This window comes from Crocodylus siamensis, chromosome 4 (genome assembly GCF_052110815.1).
Source record: "Crocodylus siamensis isolate JL-2025a chromosome 4, ASM5211081v1, whole genome shotgun sequence".
Classification (NCBI taxonomy): domain Eukaryota; kingdom Metazoa; phylum Chordata; order Crocodylia; family Crocodylidae; genus Crocodylus; species Crocodylus siamensis.
Window position 1 is genome coordinate 67,060,554 of NC_143398.1, and position 26,108 is coordinate 67,086,661.

A 26,108-nucleotide genomic window follows, 5' to 3' on the forward strand; every position below is an offset into this window, starting at 1 on the left:
GTAGATCCCCCTACTTCAGCCAATCTTGCAACCCACCTGTTTCATGTACTGCCACATCTTCCCTTGCCACTGATTTTCTCAGGCCCCACTCATTCAGCCAGTAGCACTGCTTCCCCCACCTGATTCCCCTGCTAATGATGAAAAGCACTGGCAAGCGAGAATCAGCAGTGAGGTGAACTGATGGCAGCATCTGAAGTAGGGGGCACAAAAGAATTGGTGGCAAAGGAAGCAGTGGCAGTAGCTGAAGGATGGAATGGGAGACAAGAGTACTCCATGACTTTCCTCCAGTGGGGCATAAACACACAAGGCTTGGGAAATGCTGGACTAATGAATCACACAGAGAGATATAATAAAATAGTGCACAAAAGTGAGCACCATAGAAACAATTAATTGTAGAGAAAAAACTGGCCTTCTTACAGCTAACATTTCTATGTAAGCAAGTGTACAGTCAAGGCTGCCATAAGTTATAACCTGTAAATCATAGAAAATAAAACATCACAAAGAATTATTGAGATTTGAGTTGTAAAGATACACATTTTAAAATTTACATCTAGTTCTTCATATTTCAAAAGGCAGTTCTGGCTTTGGTTTATTGTTATTTCTTCAATTAATATAGTTGGAAGCTTTTCATTATCATAAAAAGATATCATTTTTCTGAATTAAATATAGTTTTGTAACTTATAATGATGAAAATAGTAAAGTCTAAAAACCCAGAGGCTATAATTCAGTTAATACAGGTAATATTTTTGCATTAATTATTAGCTATTTTAGTGCTGGCAGGAAAAAGTGAGAAGTTAATTTCACCTGGTTGTGAATGGCCTGTTTATTTCCAGACCTCACACATTATGTTCTCTTTGTGATTTGATATTGTGAAAATGAGAATAATATTTTAGTTAGAAGAAGTTCTTTTGCAACCAATTAAATTTAGAAAGTTGAAATTTGCCTAACAGCTCCTTGGTAACAAATTTAGGGATACTTCAAATCTGAGAATTTCAACATTTTAATACAGTTATCAGAGAATTTTAATTTTAAATGGACAAACAAATTATTTTGGATAAATATTCTAGTTAGCTTTAGACACCAATTCTACCAACAAATTTGCAAAGTGCTTAGATTTACTCACAGGAGCAAAATTAAATATGTATGCATCGGGTTGGTGCTAATGTTGATCACAAAAATAAAAAATATCTTCCCCTTGCCTCTCATTATGACCAAAATAAAGTGAAAACCCAAAATGTTCAGCCAAACACTGCCAAAACTGACATGTTTAAACTTTGGATAGAAATTTTCATCTTGTGGTCTTCAAGTTTTTGTTTTTCCAAAGAAAAATCTCCCTCCCAACCCCCAAGCAAATCTGACTCTTACAGTGTACATTTTCCATAGTGGGAATAAAAGGTTTCAATGGAAAAACTTTGACAAGCCCTCTTTGAGACCTTAGGGGTTTAATTCCATACAAAAAATCTTGTTTCCAATCTGGGTGATTTTTTTTTTTTTGGCTTCTACCACTGCTTCAGCAGTGTTCCTTCATTCTGCCTATAACCCTCATCAATATGGCTCTGCACCGGGTATAGAGACACTTAATAACTACATTCATTTTAAAGTAATTTGTTTCACACTTTGGGCAAAACCTTTCATCATTATTATCCTATATGACACTTGCAGTTCACCTTCAATAAGAACCATTATGAACACCAGACCTTTTGGACCAAAACCAAAGAATTGGTTAGTTCTTTTCTGTTCTTACATTTTTTGCTCAAATATTTATGCTTAGATTAGATTGTAGTCTAAAGCAGAAAGCCCTCAGAAAGGTGTTTCTCCCAGCATATCTTTTGTGTCAATCTTCTACAAGCCTCAGAAAAAAAAGGTATCCCTCTAAGATTTTCCACCTCTTTTTTCAAACTGTTTCAGTACATTCAGAAACTCTCCTGATTTTAGATGTTTATACAGACTTCTGAGCCTACTGAGGTTTGCTATTACTGATCTATCACTACTGTGCACTGACATCTCATTTATCATGTACTCTGTAACCACATAACCAAAAGGAGGAGATAGCATATAAATCTGCGTGCCCTCACTTCTCTTGGTTCAGATAACAGAGTTACACCAAAAACTAAACATTCAATGGTGAACACTCAGAATGCCTGGCAAGAAATTCACTTTTACTTTGTAAAAATGCTGAAAGGGTGAGTTATTATCAGTTCCCTAGTTTAAGAGACCTTTTACTTCCTGTTCTCTCATGAGTTCCAAATGTTAATATCAATATTCATTTCTAATGTTAGCAGGTCACTAGCACAAGAAGTTGGTTCCATGTAATATCTCTGGGATTTATTTGTTTTTTTTTTAAAAACTGCAGCATAATGCAAAAGCAACACTAGTTCCTGAACAAGGCAGGGCAGAATGGTGCCTTACTGACTAACTAGTTCAGAGAGGGATAAACTTTTGGAGGCAACAGTGTACTTGATAGCACGTGAACAAGATCTTATGCCTCTCTAAACCAGTTAGTCTCTAGGTAAAGTTATATGTTATGCTTAGACCATATTAAGGGCACTTAATATGTGAGCATTCACATGCAAAATGCCTTCGGAGCGTTTAAAAGTTATGCCACTTCAGGCAAGGGTTAACCCTGGGCAGTAATACCTAGTTTGTGTTAGGGCAACTTCAGTCTGCTCCACAAAGATAAAACAAGCTCTTTGCAGTCCTCCAGCATCCCAGGGCACATAGTTCCTGCCTCCCTCCCCCCACCCAGGTAAGGATAGACAGCAGGTGCCCCGGCTTCTACCCATGCCCCTGGACACTAACCCTCTAGTGGCAAGTAAGAGTTTGCAGGCAAGAAATGGTATTAACTCTTAACACATGACTTCTCACGGTACATTCTAACACTGCGTAGAAAGCCACAGATTTAGTATGGTCTAAGCCAGGAGTATCAAACTCATCAGGCCCCTTGGGCCAGGTGAGGGTCATTGGGCTGGCCTATGGGCAGTATTGGGACCAAACCCCTGTGCCACATGGAAGTGCCGATGGGCTGGGTCCAGCCCATGTGCTGCATGCAGCATGTGCCAGCTCTGCTCCAAAGCTTGCTCTGAATGTGGTGCGAGGGCTGAACCAGTCCTTCATGCTGGCTCTGATACAGCCCAGTCAGGACTGGCCCCTGACCTAGCACACTGCAGGCAGTGCTTGGACTGAATCCCTGTGCTGTTTGTAGCACACACAATGCCAGGTTTATCCTGCATGTCAGATGTAACTCCCAGGGCTGGAGCTGGGGCTGGCATGTGCCCCATGCAGTGTGCAGGGTCAGACCAGAGACCCGTGGGCTGGATCATGTGGCTCCATGTGCCAGATCCTGCTCATAGACTGTGTGTTGGACACCCCAGTCTAAGTTTAACTTCACCTTAATAAGGTATCACTCTGTTCTGCTTTCTGCCTGACTTCAGACTAGCACAGCTAACTAAATAAATGCAAGTGCCAATAAATGGAAGTGTTTGATACACACCTTCCAGCAGATCACATGCATTTCTACTTGAACATGTACATAATAGTACAGCAGTGTATCACCTAAATACCAAGCAGGAACCTCACCCTGAACCATTTGACGTCAAGGAGAGTTTTGTCACAATCCAAACTGGCTCACGATGAGCTGTTAATTTCAATAGCAAACTTATACAGTTTTATTTGATCTGTTTTTATGACTTCTTATTGTAAGCCACCTTCTTTGGGAAGGCAGCATAGAAATCAAATAAATGAATAAATAAAATATATCAGTGAGCAAAACAAACAAGTGCAAAGTCAAATCTCAGGAATAACATGATCACAAAAATGAGGCATCTTTGTCATTAATTGCAAATAAATGATTACTCACTGCCTTTTTTAAAACTGAATGAGTAAAGTAGTCGCTTTTTAATCTACACAAGAGCAGGTAAATACTTTTTGGGCACATCTACACATGCACTTTAATGTGTATTAGCCTATTTTAATGTGCATTACAACATAAAAAAAACCCCCAAGCACTTCCGCTAATGCACATTAAAATAAGGCTAATGTGCCTTTTTCTAGTACTTCAGGGCACTTTTACACTTGGTTTGGGGATCGGAGGGCAGTGCTTTAATTATAGCAGCTCTTGGAGCCACTCTTATTAAAGCACCACAGTGTCTCTTTTATCAGCATCTCCATGCTTAAAAATGGTGGTGGGGGTGCTTCAACTAAAGCTTATTCGATGAGCTTCAGTTAAAGCCCCCCCGTCATTTTGAAGCATGGGGATGCTGGTACATGAGACACCGGAGGCTGCTGGAGCACACTAATTACCACACTCCAACAGATTTAATTAATTTGTAATTACAGCAAATCTGAGCAGCCTCTGCACTTGTGTATAGGCACCCTCACAATGGAGGTACTAAATTTAATGCACATGAGCAAAAGTGCATTAATGAACATTTGTTGGAGAACTGACAAAGTAAAACTAATTGCTTTAAATCAGGGTTACATGGCAATTTTCTGAAAATAACACTGTTTCAGTTCAGTCATTCTGAAACTAGGACTCAGATTTCCATCTGAGAGTCTCATTTAGTTACCTTAAACAAGGATACTCTACCATTTTAAGTGGAGCAACAGTCAAATAGATGTTTATCACTCCATTTTTTAAAATTCTCATTTCTAAGGTTCTTAGAAAAACAGAGTGTGTTTTGGTTGAGACAGGGTAAAGTGACAAGTCTAACTTACTAAAAAGAAAATTTCTATGATACTGTATTTGATACTGCTGCTTAACCATTCATGACACAAAACTTAATGTATTTTTTTGTAAGTACTGAATGGGTGAATAGGTCTTTTCAAGACAATTTTTATTTTGTCCATGAAGAGATGGAAAGTTTGTGTAGTAGGTCTTCTTTCTAAAATGTTCATAAACATCTTTCTGTTAAAACTATAGAAACTTGTGAGTTTGAACAGAAACTTAGTATTTTGAGTTAGACAGACAGACTTCCTAGACTTCCAAAACAACTCTACTGATTTACGTAACTGCTATGCTGCTTAACATTTTTGCTACTGATAAATATGCTGCACGCTGAGGGGGAGAGAAGTCCAGGAGAGTTGGTCGTACTTCAAAGAAGCCTTGCTGAGAGTGCAGGAACAAACCATCCTGATGCACAGGAAGACTAGCAAATGTGGCAGAAGACCAGCTTGGCTTAGCAGGGAACTCTTCAGTAAACCAAGTTACAAAAAAGGAAGCTTATAAGAAATGGAAACTTGGACAAATAACTAGGGCAGAATATAAGAGCATTGCTCAGGCATGCAGGGTTGAAGTCAGGAAAACCAAAGAGCAACTGGAGTTGCAGCTAGCAAGGGATGTGAAGGGTTTCCACAATTATGTCAGTAGCAAGAGGAGGATCAGGGAAAGTGTGGGTCCCTTACTGAATGAGGGAGGAAACCTTGTGACAGAGGCTACAGAAAAAGCTGAAGTGTGCAATGCCTTTTTTGCCTTGGTCTTCACAGGTAAAGGCAGCTCCCAGACTACTGCACTGAGCAGCACAGTTTGGGGAGGTGGTGAGCAGCCCTCAGTGGTGAAAGAATAGGTTAGGGACTACTTAGGAGAGCTGGACGTGTACAAGTCCGTGGGGTCAAATGGGATGCACCCGGGGTGCTGAGGGAGTTGGCTGATGTGATTGCAGAGCCATTGACCATAATGTTTGAAAACTCATGGCAATCAGGAGAGGTCCTGGATGACCAGAAAAGGGCAAACATAGTGCCCATATTTAAGAAATGGAAAAAGGAGGATCCAGGGAACTACGGACCAGTCAGCCTCACTTAAGTCCCTGGAAAAATTATGGAGCAGATCCTCAAGGAATCCATTTCTAAGCACTTGGAGGGGGAAAAGGTGATTAGGAACAGTTAGTATGGATTCAACAAGGGGAAGACATGCCTGACCAACCTGATTGCCTTCTATGATGATGTGACGGGCTCCGTGGATGTGGGGAAATTGGTGGATGTGGTGTACCTTGATTTTAGCAAGATTTTTGTACAGTTTCCCACAGCATACTTGCAGGCAAACTAAGGAAGTATGGGTTGAATGAATGGACTAGAGGGGATAGAAAACTGGCTGGACTTAGAGAGTAATAATCAATGTCTAGTAGGCAGCTGGTATCAAGTGGAGTGCCCCAGGGGTCAGTCCTGGGGCTAGTTTCACTCAATGCCTTCATCAACAACCTGGAAGATGGCATACAGGGCCACCCTCAACAAGTTTGCAGATATACCTAGTTGGGGGGAATAGTAGATATGCTGGAGGGTAGGGCTAGGATTCAGAGTGACCTAGACAAATTGGAGGATTGGGACAAAGGGAATCTCCTAAGATTTAGCATCGAAGGAAAATTGCTACGTCCTGTACTTAGGACAGCACAATCCAAGGTACCAGTACAGGCTGGGGGGTGACTGGGTGGGCAGCAGCTTTGCAGAAAAGGATCTGGGGGTTACAGTGGACAACAAGCTGAATATGAGCCAACAGTGTGCCCTTGTTGCCGAGAAGGCTAATGGCATAATGGGCTGCATTGGTAGGTGTGTTGCCAGCAGGGCAAGGGAAGTGATTATTCCCCTCTATTCAGCATTGGTGAGGCCACATCTGGAGTACTATGTTCATTCCCCCCCTCCCCCCCCCCCCCCCAAAGGATGTGGACAAATTGGAGAGAGTCCAGCAGAGGGCAACAAAAATGGTGAGGGTGCTGGGGGACATGACTTATGTGGAAAGACTGGGGGAACTGGGCTTAGTTAGTCTAGAGAACAGAAGACTGACGGGGGATTTAATAGCAGCCTCCCCTGAAAGGGGGTTCGAAGAGGATGGCACTAGACTGTTCTCAGTGTTGCCAGATGACAAAGAGTCAGATGACAAGGAGCAATGATCTTAAGTTGCAACAAGGGAAGTTTAGGTTAAGAACTTAGGAAGAATTTTCTCACTAGTAGGGTAGCAAAACAGTGCAACAGGCTACCCAGAGAGGTGGTGGAAGCTCCATCCTTGGGGGTTTTTAAAACCTGGGTAGACAAAGCTTTGGCTGGAATGATCTAGTTGTAAATGGTCCTGTTTTGAGCAGGGGGTTGGACTAAATGACCTCCTGAGGTCCCTTCCAACCCTAACTTTCTATGATTCTATCACCCACGATGCCACCACTACTTAATGCCATTTAATCTTCCCACCAACAGCAAAAGAACTGTCCCTGAAGCTACATTAGCAAACAGTTCACACAAAAAATGTTATAGATGTGTCTGTCTAAGTTGGTAACTATGTGTAATAGATACAGAATTGTTATCACTCTAACCACAGTTTCTATTTCACCAATTATATGTTTTCCATATGTGGTTTGTTAGCAGTGCTATCAGATTGCCTTGAATTAGGATGTTATGTTATTGGTAGGGACCTACTTAACTTGCGGTGAGATAAAGCCATTTTCTCTGCTTGCTTGTGACATAAAGGGTGCAGGCATTTCCTGGTGGGCCTGCCCCTCATCTCTGATTGGTAGAGAAGTCCCACCATCACTGCAGACAGTCAGTAAGACTCAAGCATGTGAGAGTGGCTGCAGGGATTGGTGTGTTGTCTAAGTATCATGGTAAGGATTGGGAGATTCTAAAACAGTGCAGCATATAAATAATATGCTTTTGGTGGGGGGGGTTGATTCTGCGGGAAATAGTGGCCAATGGAATTTTCCTCAGAGATTGTGGATATCACTAGTTTTCACGGTTTTCATGAAAACTGCAAAACCATGAATTAAGTAGTTCTCTAATTATGGGTGAGTCACCTGCCGGAAACTATTCCTTTATATTGTCAACTCCCTCAGGCTTCTATGAGAAATTGTATCCATTTCCATATCTTTAGTCTTCCTTATGGTTGCATCACTCATAGACCTGGAAATTATGGTAACATTTCTGCTGATGTTAGCTCAGCTTTAGTGTCCTGATTCTCCTTCCTGTTATACCAATGTTACATACGTTGTAAATCCACTGACTTACGATTTTCACTGATGTGAGTGAGAGGACTACAAGGTCTCAGGTGTCTACAGAACTCAGCAAAAAAGATATATGGCTTTTAACTCAGCTCATGCCTTGTTTAGATCTGGATCTAGATAACTCCTTTTATCTTAGTTCCACTCCTTACTATTGGCCACATTTTACATTGACTGACCCAGGCAAAAATTAGAAATGCCATTCCTACTAATTCTAGGGATAGGCATGTCCATTATTTTAAATCTAAGTGAGTTAATATATGAGACAAAAAACTGACAGCAAACAAAGAACAAGTTGGCTATGTCTATGTTCAGCAGTCAGAAAATAATCTGCTGACAATGCAAAGACAGGAAGGGACCAGTCTCTACTCACATAGACCAGTGTAACTGGTGAGTGACTCAACTGAGATTAATGATACTATCCCAGCTTAAAATGTGACAAAGGAGCAAAGTGGAATTCACAGCTCTCTTGCAACCAGCGGAGCTGTGAAGTGACTCCAACAAGTCTACATCCCTCCTCACATGAATTGCCCTGTCACAGAGAAGACTCAATGAAATGTCCCATGTCTGTGCCCAATCTCCACTTCCCAGCAGAAGCTCCCAGCTTCAGCAGTGTTCCTTCATTCTGCCTATAACCCTCATCTGCAATGATCATAGTTCACTTCATCAGGTGCCGCCTGCCTGCCACTGTAAAGAGGACCCTGCTTCCCTTGTTGTTACTGAATTGTTTCTGGCTGAATTCTCAGCGCGGAGTGGAGTAGCATGGTCCAAGACCTGAATCTGCATCTCCCGTGAAGCTACATTATACTACCTCTAAATTATTGTTTCCTTCTCCAATACATCATGAAGTGTTTTCCTAATTTATAAGTTAAAAAGAAAATCTTCCTGAAACAGCAATATTTGGCAAACCAAGATATTTATTATAATAAATTAAAATGTATGAGATATCAAATAACACAATGTTATATAAATATTATAGTAAATTATATCATAAATCATGTAAAAGCCTCTACAACATTTTCATAAATAAATTCGCTTAATTATTTATTCAGTTACTTTACATAAATAAAAGGCACTGTATAGTTATTAGTTTTAAATAACTTAGCATTAAATATTAATATCCATGAAATCTGTTTTCTAAAAAAATCTGAAATATGTGCTTCCTAGAGATGGGGGAGCTGAAGAAAAACAGGCAAATTTTCTAAGAGTGATTTTCAAATTTAAAGACACAGGCATGGCATGAATCAGTGAAAAGCTAGAAAAAAGATCTATTTGGGCCTATGACCATGAGCCATGGTCAGAAAAATATGTAAGCATGGGCATAAGTCCCACTGACTTCACTAGGTCTTAAGCACGCTTTTAAGAATGTGTTTTTTCTGAACTGGAGCCATAAGCGGTGTACCAGTCTTCTTTTTCAAGATAGGCAGTGGTGCATGCCATGTGCTGTGTCCAAAATATTAATGTAACCTATTGTACTTGCCCAGGTAAGCAACTACTCATCCTACAGGTGTACTTTCATGATAGATAAATAACTTGTGTCATCACAGTAGTTTCTTTGAGCTCTTTAAAAAAACCGTGCAGACACTTTTAGTGGTTCTTCTTATGTCCTCCTCTCTTTGGTCCTTCAATGCATGCATCTTCCATGTAATCAAAGAGCAAATCCAGTTCCCCAATTGCTTTGTTCTTTCCATTTTCTCCCAGCTACAAAAAAATACAAGAAAATGCTTTACTATTAAATATATGACATTTCTTTACTACCTCATTATTTCACAGAAGGTAGAAATAAGGCACAACTCCTACTCACCTTACTCTTACAATTCATTCTATCAAAGTCAATAAATCTCAGACTGTCCAAATCCCACCACTACTGGGATGCTACCTACAATCTGTATTTTAACACTTTGACCACATCCACTTTGAATTACTCTAGAAATGAATCAAACTAATATACTAATCTCACAAAATGGACAAGAGCCTCAAAATAATTCTGAGAGGTTGTTTAGGATAATTATATTACCACCTCTGAGAACATTATCCCTGTGTAAAACCTCCATCCTTGGAAATTTTCAAGAGCAGGTTAGATGACACTTGTCTAGATGGGTTAGTCAGGGATGATCCTGCCTTGAGAGGAAGGGCTGCACTAGATAACCTTTCAGCCCTACTTCCCTATAATCCTAACAGATCTTCTACCTAAAGAAACAACCCAGTCATATATCTCTTTTCCAGTAAGAAATCAACTTGTGCAGTAGAACAACCGTGTAATAATTGATGGAGGAAGTTCTTGGCTTCGAAAAAATGTACGTATTGGCTTTTAAGAGAGTTAAAAATTGCAGTGTTTTTCTGTAACATATTTTTACTACAGCAGACAAGTTGTTATAATGACATAAGGTCCAGATTGCCATGGGACATATTTCCATAGCATCATTAACAAATATGGGTCCTGATCCTACAAAACAATTAGTTTCAGCAATTTTGTGAAAATTGAATTTTAGTACCTCAATTAACTATGCCTTTGCATGTTTTCAGGATCAGGGCTATAGCTAAAATACCTATATCTTCCACGATAATTACAGCAAATTAAAGAGCTAATATCCTTTGCCCTTGCCTCCCACCCCGCATTTGACCAATACAACCTCATGCACTCCTTTTCAGAGGTTTGTTTCACAGCTACCAGCCACGTTCTAGTCCAGTTAGGCATCTAAGTAATACTTAGTTATGTAAGTACAATCATTTTTCCACCTTGCTTGAGACCACTGAAAAACTTAATATGAAAGGTAGTTGGATCTTTCCTCTTCACCACTTTTTGTGACTTTGTCTTAAAGCTAAGGTGAATGTGTTCAAAAGTAGAAGTTTCAATTGCTCTTCTAGAACTTGAGCAGTGTGGAATAGGTTATATATGTAGATACTTAGACTATGGAGAGCCTTAGTCATCTCATATATACAATAAGATCTGACCCTAATTTTCTTCTCCATTCACTTCTTAGTTTTAGATTATACAAAAAAAATGCCAGCTGAACTCAACAGAAACATCCCAAAGGATTACACTGGGATTTGGATCAGACTCAGAAAGAATACTGGGACAGCAGTGAAAAACAACGGACGAGCTAAAATCTCTTCTTTGATATGCTAGTCTTACCACAGCATGTAAGTGATTTGTATAACAGCTACTTGCTACTGGTCTTGTTAAATATTCGAAAATAAACACACCTGTTTCATTCTGTTTTTCATCTCTGCCAGGTTCTTTTCAGCATGCTCTAGGTTTCCTGAGAATTTCTGAAAAAGAAAACATGCCAGCCAAAATTTACCAACCAAACATACCACAGTGTGGTTTTTCTTTTTCACACCTTTCTATTGCCCTGCTTTATTCACCAACCTAAATCTAAATATCTTGATCTGAGGTTTCCTTTGATTTCAAAACCAAGTAGGTGGGCTCCTCACCTGTCTACAACATGTTGCTAATTGCTAGACATTTGGTAGCTGGAATGCAACTTAAGAGGAAATCCAAGGATAGGAATGGGAAAAAAGAGGCCTCAAGGGAGTTTAAAATCTGAGTTTGGGAGCAGCCAGAATCTATACATGCTTTCAGTACTTACACAGCCACATAGCTTCGACTTCAGGAATTCCAGGAAGTGTATCACATCATGGATTTGTGGATTCTTATATTTGAGATCACACAGTACTTCTTTCACTATGATCTCCAGTACACTCTTCATCACGTAGCAGCGATTGGTCTCCTGCAAAATATCGGTATAAGCAGGAGCATCGTGATAAATACCAAGACAATAAATGCTGCTCAGGGTAGCTGGACACAGGCATGGGTGAACTAGGTGGCTACCCCAAGCCTGGACAGAAAGGGGGCCCAAAAATGGTAATTTTAAAATTATTATTATCATTATTTCTGGCAAAGGAGGGCCCAATACTAAAATTTTGCCCAGGGCTGCCAGGAGTCTAGGAACGGTACTGGGTAAAAGGCAGGGAGTTTGTCATATCCAAAGTGTGTGTGTTAAGCTCACCTTGATATTAACATAGAGCTGCTGTCCAATGAATCTGTTTTCCGTGTCCTGGTCCAAGAGCCTGGCCTAGGAAGGAGAAAGGAAACATCAGCTACCAAAAGAAGTCTGAATGTAAAAAAATTTACAGTATTCTACAATAATAATCCAGATGCTACAACTGACATGATACTTTGAGTGACTGGTCCAGAGTTCAGTGACTACATATTAAAGAGGAGGCTATGCATTTCAAACAAAGTGCCAAGCCCATCACAAAAGAAGAATAAGGAAAGGTTGACGAGAGAGTATGAGGTGCTCACTAATTATATCCAAAGTCATGTTGGGGCTGAGGAGCAAGAGAAACGTAAACACTTGTTTCAAGATTTTCTGGTCACACAGAAGGTGGAGGAAGTGAGTACAGTACACAGCACAGAGCCTTCTTACAAGTAAGCTGCCTTTCACCAATGGGTTACCCTTCCATGGGTAGTGGAGGGAGCCTCAGTGGGTTGCGGTTTCTTTTTTCTATGTACAAAACAGACAGCAGACTACCTGCATGAAGAAAATATACCACCACGACACAAGTACCTGGACCTATGGAGCAGAGGCCCAGAAAGCAGAAAGGAAGAGACATGCCGTAGAGCACAGCCTTTTGAGAACTAAAAGAAAATGAGGCTCTCAGATACAACCATGAAAGAGCAAGACAGAGAAGTTACAGTACCTCTTTGGCCAAGGTGTAGGTGCGATTCCTGATGTAGGGCTGCTGAAAGTAGTTCTTTTCAAGTTTGCAGACATGATTGGTAGCTCCTGCTCCTTTTGGAGGCATAGGAACAGCAAGGAGAATGAGGGGAAGGCAGCAGCAACACAGGATCCAGACCAGAGAGCACCTCATCCAACTCTGCAGGAACAGCATGGCTCACAGTCCAAAGTAGTGACTTCAGCTGGACGTACAACTACAGCGTTCTATACCAGTGAGAGAGAATACGGCCATCAGAGGAGAGAGACAAGCACTGGGAAAGCGAAGCAGGTAATCAAAGTAGACTGCAAACTCTTACCTTTGCGTTGATTCTTGTTGTGCCGTGAAGAAGAATAGATGATCCTTATATAGAGCCATCCGTGACAAAGTTTTTTTTTTTTTGAGAATCTGGTGGTGAATTAAAAATGACATCAGCAAGTCTCTTACTTTCCAGTATCCTCTTCTGAGAACTACCTAACTACCACAAAACCCACAGGAGAACCTCAAGGGCTTTGTAGTCTTTAATTTCTTATAAAATAGCCCCATTTTTAATGACGAGATAGAAAGGGGCTTTTACCTACCTGTGAACCCTGAATGCTCTTTTCCAAAAGTAACCACAAAGTCTATGGGTTTTGTGACCTGTGTCTTGATCGTAACACACCTGCTAAATCAGCAGGATTGATTGTAGGCCTGTTTCAGTTTTATAAATGCTTTCTAGATTTATTCTAACTTATTATGTGTAGTTCTATAGTGCCTAGAGGCATTCATCAGGACTGAAACCTCCCCGGGCTAGCTGCTGTGCACATAAGCAGTTAAGAGACTGTCACTGCTTCCATATCTAACAACTGGATCCAATAAAGAAAACTGAGTCAGTGGGTTCTTGCTACAGCCTGAAGCCCTTTAGAAGTCAGTGATGTTCCAGCCAAGGCAATGCAGTTCTCTTTGCCAGGTTGGGATCCAACCGTAAGCAATACAGTAAGACGTCATTTAGTGCTTCCCTCTTTCCCCAAGATCCCTATTTTACAAAACCAATCTGTGTGCCAGTAAGAACATCAGTTATATCAAACAACTTCACATTCATGCACATTTAGAATAAACCCTGCGTTTCTCATTCTGTTCAGCTATAACAAGCCATTCAGGGCATAAATGCTGCACAGAGCTCAAACAACCAGCAACAACCCAAAAAGTGCATTTAAGGGGGAATTGTACTCTTTGTGAAGTCAGGATAAGTCAGATGGTGAGGCCGGGACGTGGCATTGATGTAAATGCTGAGTGGTTTTTTTGTTAGACACCCACAGTGTGTACACGTAACAAAGAGCAAACAGCCCAAGCCATGAGAAGCTTGCAAACTATGCAAAGAGCAGCTCTGCAACTTCTACAGAGCTGCACACATATGCATCTAATTGAAAGGCTGGCAAGTACAAGATAAATGAGACAAGCTGAGCAAAGAGGAGAAAAGTCATTTAAGTTTTATTTTTATGTAACTTTGGGAAAGGGGAGAGCCGGAACGTAGGGCAACTTCACATATGCTCTGGGGTGGGGGAGTGTTTTAATTAAAGCAGCTCTCCAGAGCAGCTCTAATTAAAGCATCCGCAGTATCTTGTGCATTCAGTGTCCCATGCTTCAAAATGGCACGGGGGTGCTTCAAGTAAAGCTCATTTGACAAGCTGTAAAGTGCCCCCATCACCATTTTGAAGTGCAGGGATGCTGAATGTACATGATGCCAGGGCTGTTGGAGCGTGCTAATTAGCACCTGCACACATGCCTGCTCTGAGGCACACTAATTAGCACACATAAGAGCAGACTCAATTAATTGAATCTGCTCTGATATGTGCTAATTAGCAGACCTCAAAGCAAGCATCAGGCACATGTGTAGGTGCCCTTAATATCCATGAATCAAAGTCATAGACTAGAAGAAGGAAGCCATGATTAGGAAATAGAAGGCCTGGTTGATTTTTCCATTGGCAAAAACAGAATCTGGCTTTGGCGCTTTCCCTGTTATATGCCTAGACTTACCATAATAAACTGAGAGATGGGAATAGACCCTGCATAGCCCAGTGTCTCCTATCACCAACCACCACAATCCTGTGTTGGTCAAAGATACCTCATTGCAGAAAATATCCATGACGCTCACCTCACTGGAACTAAATAACTTCAGTGCACCTCTTGATTCCCACATGTACTTGTCACACTGAACCTATTCTTGTCCTTTAAAACCAAGTACTCCATCTTCCTCTATCCTTCCCTGGTTCTGAACTGGTTTTACTCCTGTGATTACCCAGAAACCAATAGCACATGTGCTGCTTCACTAAAAAACAGAGCATGCCCTTGTCCCTGTCCTAGGAAACCTTTAATGTTATTAAGGAAACCTTTAATGTTATTAGAAAGACAGCATAGTTGAAAAATGGAAAGTGACAAGAAGATGGACTTTACCACAAGGCTATTCAATCGTGTGTAGTGTATAATAATAAATAATGTGATAGTGCTCCTTTGTGTGGCAGGTGAAACCATAAGCGTTACAGACGAATGTGCTGAAGAGAAGACAGGCCACAGAAAGAAAGAGAGTGCCTGGCAAAAGGGACAATATATGGAAACAAAAGTGGGCCAAAAATTAAAAGGGTGAACTTGGGTATGAAACATCTTTATCTGAACTCCTCTCCAGTGGCTAAACACTGTCCTATATCCAATAGGTATTGCTTTAGTTAGGGTGTAGAGCTCTTCTCTCCCATTTCCATCCACTGCTTCTAAAAGAAACTCCTCAGACAGACAAAAGACATTGAAGATCCAGACTTTTTCAAAGCAGTGCAACTACCTCTCTTTCTCAGTATTTAACTGCTGACATCTTGGTTGTTGAATCTCTCTTTTCTGAACTTCTCTCATTCCACTGGAACTAGTTTCAGTTCTACCATTCTTTCCCTCTAAGCAAGAAACTAATGTTGCCTTCAGTCTCTCTTCCTAGGTCAAAACTGACCCCTCTTTTTTCATTTCTGCTGAAGGCTTTGAGGGCTCCGTTTCCTTTTGTTTTGCACTTTCTGTCTCATTTGCCCCTGTGTAAAATGATACTCTTCTAATCTGGAAGCAGACGACACACTCCCTGCATTTGGCTGGCACACATTTAAGTGAAGACACAAAGCCAGTCAGAGAAGAAAAGGACCCTCAATCTTTCATTCACCCCTTTTTTTATGGAGGACTGATGGCTCCGATCTTGGACCTTATTCCTGTCTGTAATTTTATTTGCAGATAAAATGCCCTGTGTTTGTTCATGAACATGATTGTTCCTTCAGCCCAAGAATTGTGAGGTCAGAGGGCAGTGGTTATTCTGTCAATATACCTCCAGTGCTATTGCAATCAACAACACAACCACAACAAACCACCAGAATTCATTGATCCTACATTGGTCTTTCTGACCTCAGTCATCCTACTCCAGGGAAATCTATAAAATACCTTCAAAAGCAGGCTTGGGAATAAAAATCCATAACCTTACAGGATGCTAAAAACAATGCTGTAACCACCGACAGTGGCTTTATGCATCATTGCAGTCTACCTGTGGCTTCTACTAACCTTCATGGGTAATAACGTCCCCTTTGAATGGACTTGTTCTATATAATCAGGTTATATATTCAACTTCAGATGCTACTTCTGATCACCTGTCTCTGCTCCTATTTCACAGCCATTCTTCATTTCTTATATGACAGCTTTCATTAACATGGAGTTAAACACAAACGTCTGTTGGGAAGGGGATGGGCACTTCTTAGTTTAGCCTGTGTCTGCTTCTTTCTCAGACCTGAAGAAGGGTTCTTTGTGCCCAAAAGTTTGTCAAACATCTCTCCCAACTATATAGTCAGTCCAATAAGAAAACTTTGCCCCTTGTTCTTTACTTTAAATAGGATGTGACTGCCTGAATGGGATGCTGAGTGTTGTAGACCAAACAGAAGTGAATCCATGGTTGTCTGGTTCTCAGACACTTTCTTTTCCCTCCTAGATTTCAGAACTGGGCCACAGACAGCTCCAGCTGAGACTTTTTCACCCCTAGCAGGGGTGAAGGAAGAAATGACTTGTTTGGAAATGTGTGTTTTAAAGTACTTTTTTGGATAATCTTAATATAGCTACACAGCCTTGTATTCTTTCATTAGTGCTGCCAGCTCCCATTGTTTTGCTGGCTCATGTATTAGCTGTGTGTTTCTAATAGCTCTAGCTACTGAAGCCTGAGAGTAGTGTGGTGACAACGTTTAAGGTGTTCCATGATGGCTCGCAAGCCATGAATTAAAGTCTCATGCCAGACTCATGCCAAAGTTCACAGCTTAAGCATCCAAGCACTAACTGGGTACACAGTTATTTGGGCTGGAGAATCAAAGGTAGCCAAAAATGATGCTGGCTATGTCATTGCCTTGTACGCTGTTGGCTACTGAAGCTGGTGTGCCTTAACAGCATTGGCTCAATAGAGTCTTGGCTTCAGGTGAACTTTTGACTTGAGTCTTATGATCAAGAGACCTTCAGCTTTCACTTAAAAACACTTACAGTCCTCCAAGGTGCAGAGAAAAGACTGGAAAAATATAAACCCTTGAACCTGGAAAACAAAAGGCAAGTAAAAACACTCCAATTAATTGTTGTTAAAAATCTTTTAATTGGTAGAGGGCCTGATGTAAGATTTTTAAATATTTGATATGGTGAAACTGCAATACATATGTTTGAGACAAGTAAATAGATCCACTATAGCTCTGGTCTAATTAAGAACTAAAATAATGCAAATATTTGATCATCAGTACAATGTCCTTCATAACATTTTTTCAACCAGCCCAACCAGTCCAGCACATTAAAACTACAGAAGATGAACTTCCATACTTTCAACTTCATTTTTTCCAGTGATGTCTCAGAAATCTATCGTCTGCAACCCCACGAATAAAAGATAAACCAATAAACCAAACTTACTGATGGGGTTTCCCTAATTAATCAGGAAACCACAGTGTTCTCGACAGTGACTTATTTACTCATATAAAATAGAGAGGAATTTGGGGGTAAGACTGGCAGTTTACTGGCATTGTTACCTCAAAAGCCGCAAGTGCTTCCTCCTTAGTTTTAATTAACCTGCAGGTAAATTGCGAATACTATACTTTGATGTACTTCCATTATGTACCACTAGCAGTGACTGCTTATAGCTCATAGTTTATTGGTACCTATTTATTTAGGCAGAGGACGGCTGGACATGATGATAAACACATGATGATAAATTCTCTGTGTGTAGTTAAGTTTCAAAGATAAACCCATCTTTTTAATAGGCTTTTTATTAAATGAAGTTCAAATAATTATGCCACAAAGTAGAAAAGTCCTAAGGTCCTAATTCTGGGCCACAGCATCCTTTCCCATGGGAAAATAAATGGGAAATGGGAAGGAAATCCTAAGTATATCTTTATGGATTCCTTCCTTCTTTATTTGTAGAATACGGTTCCCTTCCTGAAACATAATGGGCCACAGATCACACACACTGTTCAAGCCTTTGAAGAGCTGCAGGGGGGCCCACATAAAGGCTCTCTATTTCGGACATCTCTGCTGCTCCAGTCTTACTACAGACTAACTTGCCATATGTGTTCTGGGATTCCCTGTTTGTAAACCAAGGAGTTTTGGTGGTATCTTTTATTGACTGTATAGTTGGGAGAGATGTTAGACAAGCTTTCAGGCATGAGGTCCTTTCTTCAAGTCTAGCAGAGAAGGAAACATAACTTGAGCTAAATAGTACATATCACAATGGCATATGTATAAGTCAATTTATATAAATGTTAAATGGAAACCCCAGAATAAATAATACCAGCTCCTCAGCCTCTCATAAATTACATTCCCCAGCCATCTAACCATTTTGTTGCCCTCTGCTGGACACTCTCCTATTTGTCTATGGGCTTTCTGTAGTGGAGGGCCCAAAACTGGACACAGTATACCAGATGTGGCTGCAGTAGTGCAGAATAGAGGGGAAGAATCATTTCCCTCAATCTGCTGGCAACACTGCTCCTAATGCTGCCCAGTATGCTGTTAGACTTCTTTACTGTTGGCTCATATTAAACTTATTGTCCACTGTAACCCCCAGGTCCTCTTCTGCAGAGCTGCTGCTTAGCCAGTCAGTCCCTAGTCTGTACCGGTGCATGGGATCATTCCATCCTAAGTGCAGGACCTTGCACTTGTCCTTATTGAATTTCATGACATTGCTTTTGGTTCAATCCTCTAATTAGTCTAGGTCTCTCTGAATCATAACACTACTCTCCAGTGTATCTACTACTCCACCCAGCTTGGCGTCAGCCTAAAATTTGCTGATGGTGCACTTCATCCCATCTTCCAGATCATTGATGAACATATTGTACAAAACTAGCCCCAGGACTGACCCTTGGGGCACTCCACTTGATACCAGCTGCCAATTAGACATTGTGCCTTTGATTATCTCCTGAGCCTGACAATCCAGGCTGTTATCTAGCCACCTTACAGGCCATTCATCCAACCCACGCTTTCTTAGCTTATTTGCAAGAATGTTGTAGGAGACAGTATCGTGAAGATACTGTACCAGTACCAGTATCAGAACCTGTACTCTCCCCACATCCACCAAGTCAGTAAACTTATCATAGAAGGCAATCTGGTTAGCCACGTATGACTCACCTTTGGTGAATCCATGCTGATTGTTTCTAATCACTTTCTTTTTCTCCAAGTGCTTAGAAATGATAAATTCCTTCAGGACCTTGTCCATGATTTTTCCAGGCACTGAAATGAGGCTGACTGATCTATAGTTCCCTGGATCCTCTTCCTTCCCTTTCTTAAAAATGGGTTCTATATTTGCCCATTCCCAGTCATGCAAGACCTCTCCCAAATACCATGAGTTTTCAGAGATAGTGGCCAGTGGCTCTGCAATCACACAGCCAACTCCTTCAGCACCCTTGGGTGCATCCCATCCTGCCCCCGTGGACCTGTACACATTGAGCACTTCTAAAAAGTACTTAAGCTGTTCTTTCATCACTGTCAGCTGCTCACCTCCTCCCCAAACTGTGCTGCCAGGTGCAGTAGTCTGGGAACTGACCTGGGCTGTGAAGACTGGGGTAAAAAGGGGGTTGAGTGCTTCAATATTTTCTGCATCATCTGTCACTAGGTTGCCTCCCCCATTCAGTGAGGGACCAACACTTTTCCCTGATCTTCCCCTTGTTGCTGACATACTTGTAGAAATGCTTCTTATTACCCCTCACATCCCTTGCTAGCTGCAACTCCAATTGCACTTTGGCCATCCTGCCTCCATCCCTGCATGCCTGAGCAATACTTTTATACTCACTCCTCCCTTGTTGTTTGTCCAAGATTCCACTTTTTGTAAGCCTCCGTTTTGTGTTTTAGCTCATTAACAAGTTCCCTGCTAAACCAAGCTGGTCTTCTGCCATACTTGCTAGTCTTTCCATGCATCAGGATGATTAATTCCTGCACCCTCAGTAAGGTTTCATTAAAGTACGACCAGCTCTCCTTTCCCCCTCAAACTGGCCTCCCAGGGGATTCTGCTCATCAGTTCCCTGAATGAGTCAAAGCCTGTTTTTCTGAAGTCCAGGATCCTTCTCTGCTGCTCTCCATCCTTCCTTTCCTCAGGAATCTGAACTCAAGTCATCTCAAGGTCACCACTGCTCAGGTTGCTATTCACTACTACATTCCCAACCAATTCTTCCCTGCTTGTGAGCACTGCCCCTAGTTGGCCTGTCCAATACTTGCACCAGGGAATTGTCCCAAACAATATCCAAAAACTTCCTGTCAATGTCAAAAGCAGCTTTAAAAATGAGAGAAATGCAAATGAATGGATAACCTAATGAGTGAAAGAGCAAGACCACTGAAGAGGAAAAAGGGTCGTTATTACTCATGAAGTGTAGAAAGCTTAGCAGAGATAGCAGGTAGATTATAATGACAGCTAATATCTCTGTTTAGTCCCTGCTTTTTAGTGTCCAGTATGAATTTTTGTTCCCAAATCCATTTACAGGTATTTTGTAGATTGCCCTTGAGTAGGAGGATTGTGAGGTCAGACAAGAAGTAGTGGTTCCATGGAAAGTGTTCTCCTGCTGATATTTGTCTCTTTCTGTCCTTTATCTTCTGCCTGTTAGGTTTCACCCACATAGATTCCACGAGGATATTTGGTGCACTAAATAAGACTGTATCAGCTTCTGGGATAGGCAAGTGTAGGATCCATGGATTCTGATGGGTGTTTGGTTGGGGGATATTGACTGAAGTGGCAGTGGACATGTGTTGACAGGTTTTGCATATATTGTTACGTCTAGGTTGTATCCCATTTGATGTCCATTGGTCAGCAAAGTTTGCTTCTGATGCTGAGTTGGTTGAGTGTGTGAGGTTGTTTGAAAGACAGGGGGTAGAGGCTTGGGATTATTTCACTCAAGGTTGCATTGTTTGGAAGCACAGGCTATAATTGTTTGATGATTTGTTTTATCTGTTCCAGGTTAGGGTGGCATGCAACAACCAGGGGTGTGCAGTCAGTGGGAGTTTTCTATTTCATTGTAGAACAGGGGTGGGCAAAATGTGGACCATGGGCCAGATGCGGCGCTCCAGGCCATTCTATCCAGTGCACAGGGCCCCAAAATTTTTGAAAATTAATATGTATCTGCCTCTAGCTGCCTATCATGTGGCCCTCGATGGCTTGCCAAAACTCAGTAAGCAGCCCTCTGCCCAAAATAATTGCCCACCCCTGTTGTAGAAGGTTACCGCGAGCTATTTGACTGAGTTGTTCAAAGACACGATCTATTTCTCTGCTGGAGAATCCTTGCTGAGTTAAGGTATGTTTAAGGCTGGTGCAATGTGTATCATGAGTATTCTCCTCAGAGCAGCTCAGTGGTATCTGAGGGCCTGACTATAGAGCATAGATTTCTTGTTGTGTTTCAGATTATTGATGGTTTTTGGCCACAGGTATGACGGTCCATGGTTTTTTTGTATATTTTGGCTTGTAGATTGCCATCCCAGATGTGGACTGTCATACCTAGAAAGCTGATATTAATGTATGAGTTTTTCAGGGAGAATTTGATAGAAGGGTGGTAATTATTTAACCTGTGTTTAACATTCCATCACTGACTTGAGGATGGCTGTGCTTAGACAGCAAATATTTAAACTAACTTCAGACTAACATAGTTACTGCTGTCTCTCTGTTGGAAGTCAATTTTAAGTCCACGTGTTCAATCTAGGTGATGAACAAATATCACCTATATAATGTAGATATAGTGCAGGTTTGATGGTGCAGTTTTCTACAAAGTCCTTTCCCACATGGCTTATGAAGAGGCTGGCATTTTAGGCTGCCATCCTTGTGCCCGTAGTTTGAAGAAAGTGTTGTTTGTTGAGCATAAAGTTGTGGATGTATATTTGTTGGACCATCATGGCTACAACCCTACTGTTGGTGAAGGTTTTCCAAGGCTTTCAAAGCTCAACAGATTCAAGTATCATAAAAATTATTCAAGCATTAACAATCATAAAAGCTACACTTGATGAGAAAGGGAAGTGCAGTGTATGATAGGACCAGAAACAAGCTCAGACAGAGGAAGAGGAATGTATTTTTGCTATCCAATAAACATAGCCAGTGTGTTAAATGGAAAGATCTTGTTCACTCTACTTCTTAGAATGAATCCACATAAAGACACTGTCAGAAACTGACATGATCTATACCATCTTTGTGGATCATGGAAATAAAAGTTGTTCCTTAACAGTTGCTTTTTATAAAAGTACATTAATAAGCAGGTAAATAATGTCTATGGGTGGACATTTGCAGAAGGGAGGCAGCAGGGACCAATTTTCCAGTGGAATTAATATCAGTATAGCAACTGAGTGATGGGAGCACTAATGTTACCACTTCGGGTTTTATATTGTATTCATTTTTATAAGTTTAACTTCTTGTCAAGCAACCAGAGGGCAACCAGAGGGTAAAAGGAGGAATTATTAAAGTTTGTTGGCCCAGAACACTACCCTTGCCCTTGGAGAAGATCCAGTCCTCCCCAATCCCTGGACTGCTCCTCAATACAAAGCCTCTATACTCAGGCTTTGCATGCAGGATGAGAGTTTCACATATTTCTTTTGACCTCTATTTTCCCTTATGATTCTGAAGTGCACTGGCACACGTCACATACCTTCTAGTTACAAAGACACAGATTAAACGTTATCACCCAAAAGTTTTCTTCTTGAAAGGGGCAAGGATTTTTTAGGGTATCTTTTATGGACCAACTGCATAGTTGGGGTAGAGTTAGACAAGCTTTTGAATGCAGGGTATTCTTCATCAGGTTCTTGAAAGGGTCATCAAAATTATACTATTTTAATAATAAAAAGAGGCTAAATAGAAAAGGAGCTCTTAGATAACTGTGGGCTAAACTTTGAATAATCTCATCTGATCAGGGAAGCTTAAAAAAAATTCTACCAGAAGCATAAAGGTGAATGTAATTTTAAATGAAGGCCTTATAAAGATAGGCTTGTATATCACTATGTGGATGGTACATGCATTATTTCAGCTAACTGTAAAATTCAGCTGTGACCATAACTTCCACTTCAATAGTGTGAAGAGCCAACTCTTCATTTGCAAGCAGACAAAATTGAACTCAGTTATTTCAGTGATAAAATATATACCAGTAATTACTGTTGCACTTCAGCCGTTCATAAAGTTGTAACCAGCTGTTAACCAGACTTGCCACAAAAGAGCAGACGTACAGTTGTAAAAAGGGAAATCAAACTGCGTCGTTCCGCCTGTTTACAGTATCGACATTCTATACCATTATGAACTGCTTCATTGTTCACCTTTGAATTTAGAAATTGAAGGCTGGCATTTTTCATGGTAATTCTGAGACACGACTGGTCTATTTAATGACCTACATATAGCCAACTATATGTTGAGGTAGGTCAAGTGAACTGAAATTTCTGTATTTCCTGTTAATATGGTGTGGTTGTAATGCAGTGACTCAGTGACTTGGCAAAGTGGAATTACTGACACATATGCAAAAATAAACCCACTGTTAATGGGGGGGAAAGACTTTTGCAAATCTGGCTTTCAGTCTGAAGTTCAATGATACAGAATTACACAAATAAAGGAACAAGTTGATCATTGCCCACTTTGAGCTAATCTAAGACAATCAGTCTGATTACATGGTAACCCCAAGACGTTTTCAGTAATTAAAAAAATAACCGTGCAGGTACAGGTGAGATTATAAAACCAGATACATTTAAAGATACTTTAAAAACATGGTTATTGAGACACATTGGTAAGACGGAGTGAAGAGTTATCTTATGAGAAATAAGAAGAAACGCAAAATTAAAGGATATAAACATAGTTTAAAGAGTGCAATTATGAGGCTCTCTTGAATCTAACACAGGCTGTGTAGGCTGAAAAGGTGACGTGAGGCAAAATGAAAAACAAAATGCAGCTCTTGACCATTTCCTCATATAATTAAGTTAGCCTAAAATGGATGTGTTTATAATTCATGCACCTAGGTTAATTGCAGGTAACATTGTTTTTCCATCACAAGAGGCCTTCTTTGTACTAGGAAGGTCCACACTGGCACCAGCTCTACACTGTAGATGTCAGCTCATATCGCTGTGTTAGGGTGTGAAGAGGCATGATCTAGAACCAGCACAGGTTTCAGAAGCCTGCAGAAGACATAGTTATACTACCAAAAGGATGCTTTTATCAGCAAAGTTTTTTTGTTTTGTGGAGGGTTTATTAATACATGGGAACAATATGAAGCTTTTGCTAGTACAGTTACATCCCTATGACCTTTTTGGCTCCCTGGGTGAGCATAGCGCCAAGTTAATGGATTGGCTTTCCTACAGCAGTAATGTAATGGAGACATTGCTTGACATATTCAGAAGGCAACCTAAAGTAGCATAGAATAAATGTAAACTTGGAAAAATGGAGACTTCCTTATGATCAATTGGCATCACATACAACTAAGGAAAAAGCAATTAACATCAAACTAATTAGGGAACTTTTGTACCATGTTTTTTACTATTTAATAATGAAAGTTCAAATGCACCTTTATAACATATTTAACTGGTGTATCATCTCAGAGCCACATAGCTTATATTAAGTTATACAGATATCATACTGTGGGTAGTTATTCTTTCAAAGCAGGAAAAAAAAAACAACAGTTCCAGATTTTTACATTAGTTGTTGTATACTGCACTCCTTACAGCTTTACATTTCTATTTCTATTTAATAAATACATTTAAATCATGTTTTCCTAATCAGTTATGGTGGAGAACAAAGTAACATATGTCTGCATCTACTAAACTTTCCTGTATTATAAAACATTAAAAATACTGCCGCATCGTCCTCATCCCGTGTTACCAAGATACTCATTTCTGGAAAGGGTAAAATAATTGTATGGCAGTAGGATTCTAATTTAGGTCATGTCTGTTGAGACATTTCTTGTAAGCACGAAGATAACAAGCTGGTTAAAACAGTGTTAAAAGAATTTAAATACAAATTAGTGTTTTCCTTTTTTCAGTGTCATATGCATGCAACTGGTGGAAGTCGTCTGTTGCAGCCTAAGTGCTAAAATTTTTCTAAGAATGTATTTACATTTTTATTTATGTCAGTGGATGATGGAATGGGAGCTTGCCTACAAACTGATCACTCTACAAGATGCTGTTAATTTATCTGATGTTAATATATGAAGTGTCAAGTCATGTGTGAAGAACGACCTTAGGGATGTAACTCGCTATTATGCCATGAAGCACAATGCCTGGCTTGGAAGAGGTTCAGTTACCTAAACTGTTTACAACAAGCTTATCTTTCTGTCAGCCAGGTAGCACTAATACAGGGGTGGGCAAAATGCAGCCCAGGGGCTGGATGCAGCCCGCCAGGCCATTCTATCCAGCTCACAGGGCCCCTAAAAAGTTTAGAAAATTAATTAATCTACCCTGGGCTGCCTGTCATGAGGCCCTCAATGCCTTGCCAAAACTCAGTAAGTGGCCCTCTGCCCAAAATAATTGGCTGCCCCTGCACTAATAGCATTTCACAATTACAATGCTAGTGGATGGAATCTGGCTTCTCCTACCCAGTGTGTCTCACTGGTTTTTTCTGCCAGGAAGCAGTCCAAAGCCACTTTCAGAAGGTGAAATACAAGTACATGGACTGCTGCTCTGGGTGGGAGTAAGTCCTGGGTTCTAGCCTGGCACTCATTCCTGAGGGGGCAGAAACTTTCCCACTCCTCTCCATTCAATGAGTATTAAAGGCAAGAGGCAATCACTCATGTGCTCAATATGCTATGGACTGGCCAGACAGGGATGGGGCTATTTACCCAGTGTATGTGCATAAGTGAGAAAATTGTAACCAGACAGAAACCCCATTACCAGCAGAGAAAGCTCCTCCCATGGTTTAGCTGGGACATTCATACAAGAAGCATCAGGTTTGAGTTCTACACCTCTGTGGAT

General features: G+C 40.7%; 1 protein-coding gene across 1 annotated transcript; it reads right to left on the reverse strand.

The window, feature by feature from the left end:
- Positions 1–9,560: 9,560 nt before the first annotated feature.
- IL22 (interleukin 22) lies at positions 9,561–12,872 on the reverse strand. The gene is made up of 5 exons (XM_090041578.1): positions 12,681–12,872; positions 11,987–12,052; positions 11,567–11,707; positions 11,181–11,246; positions 9,561–9,674 (listed from the first exon to the last, which is right to left on the reverse strand). Exons 1-5 carry the CDS (start codon positions 12,870–12,872, stop codon positions 9,561–9,563), a joined length of 579 nt encoding a protein of 192 aa, XP_089897704.1.
- Between the last annotated feature and the right edge of the window lie 13,236 nt (positions 12,873–26,108).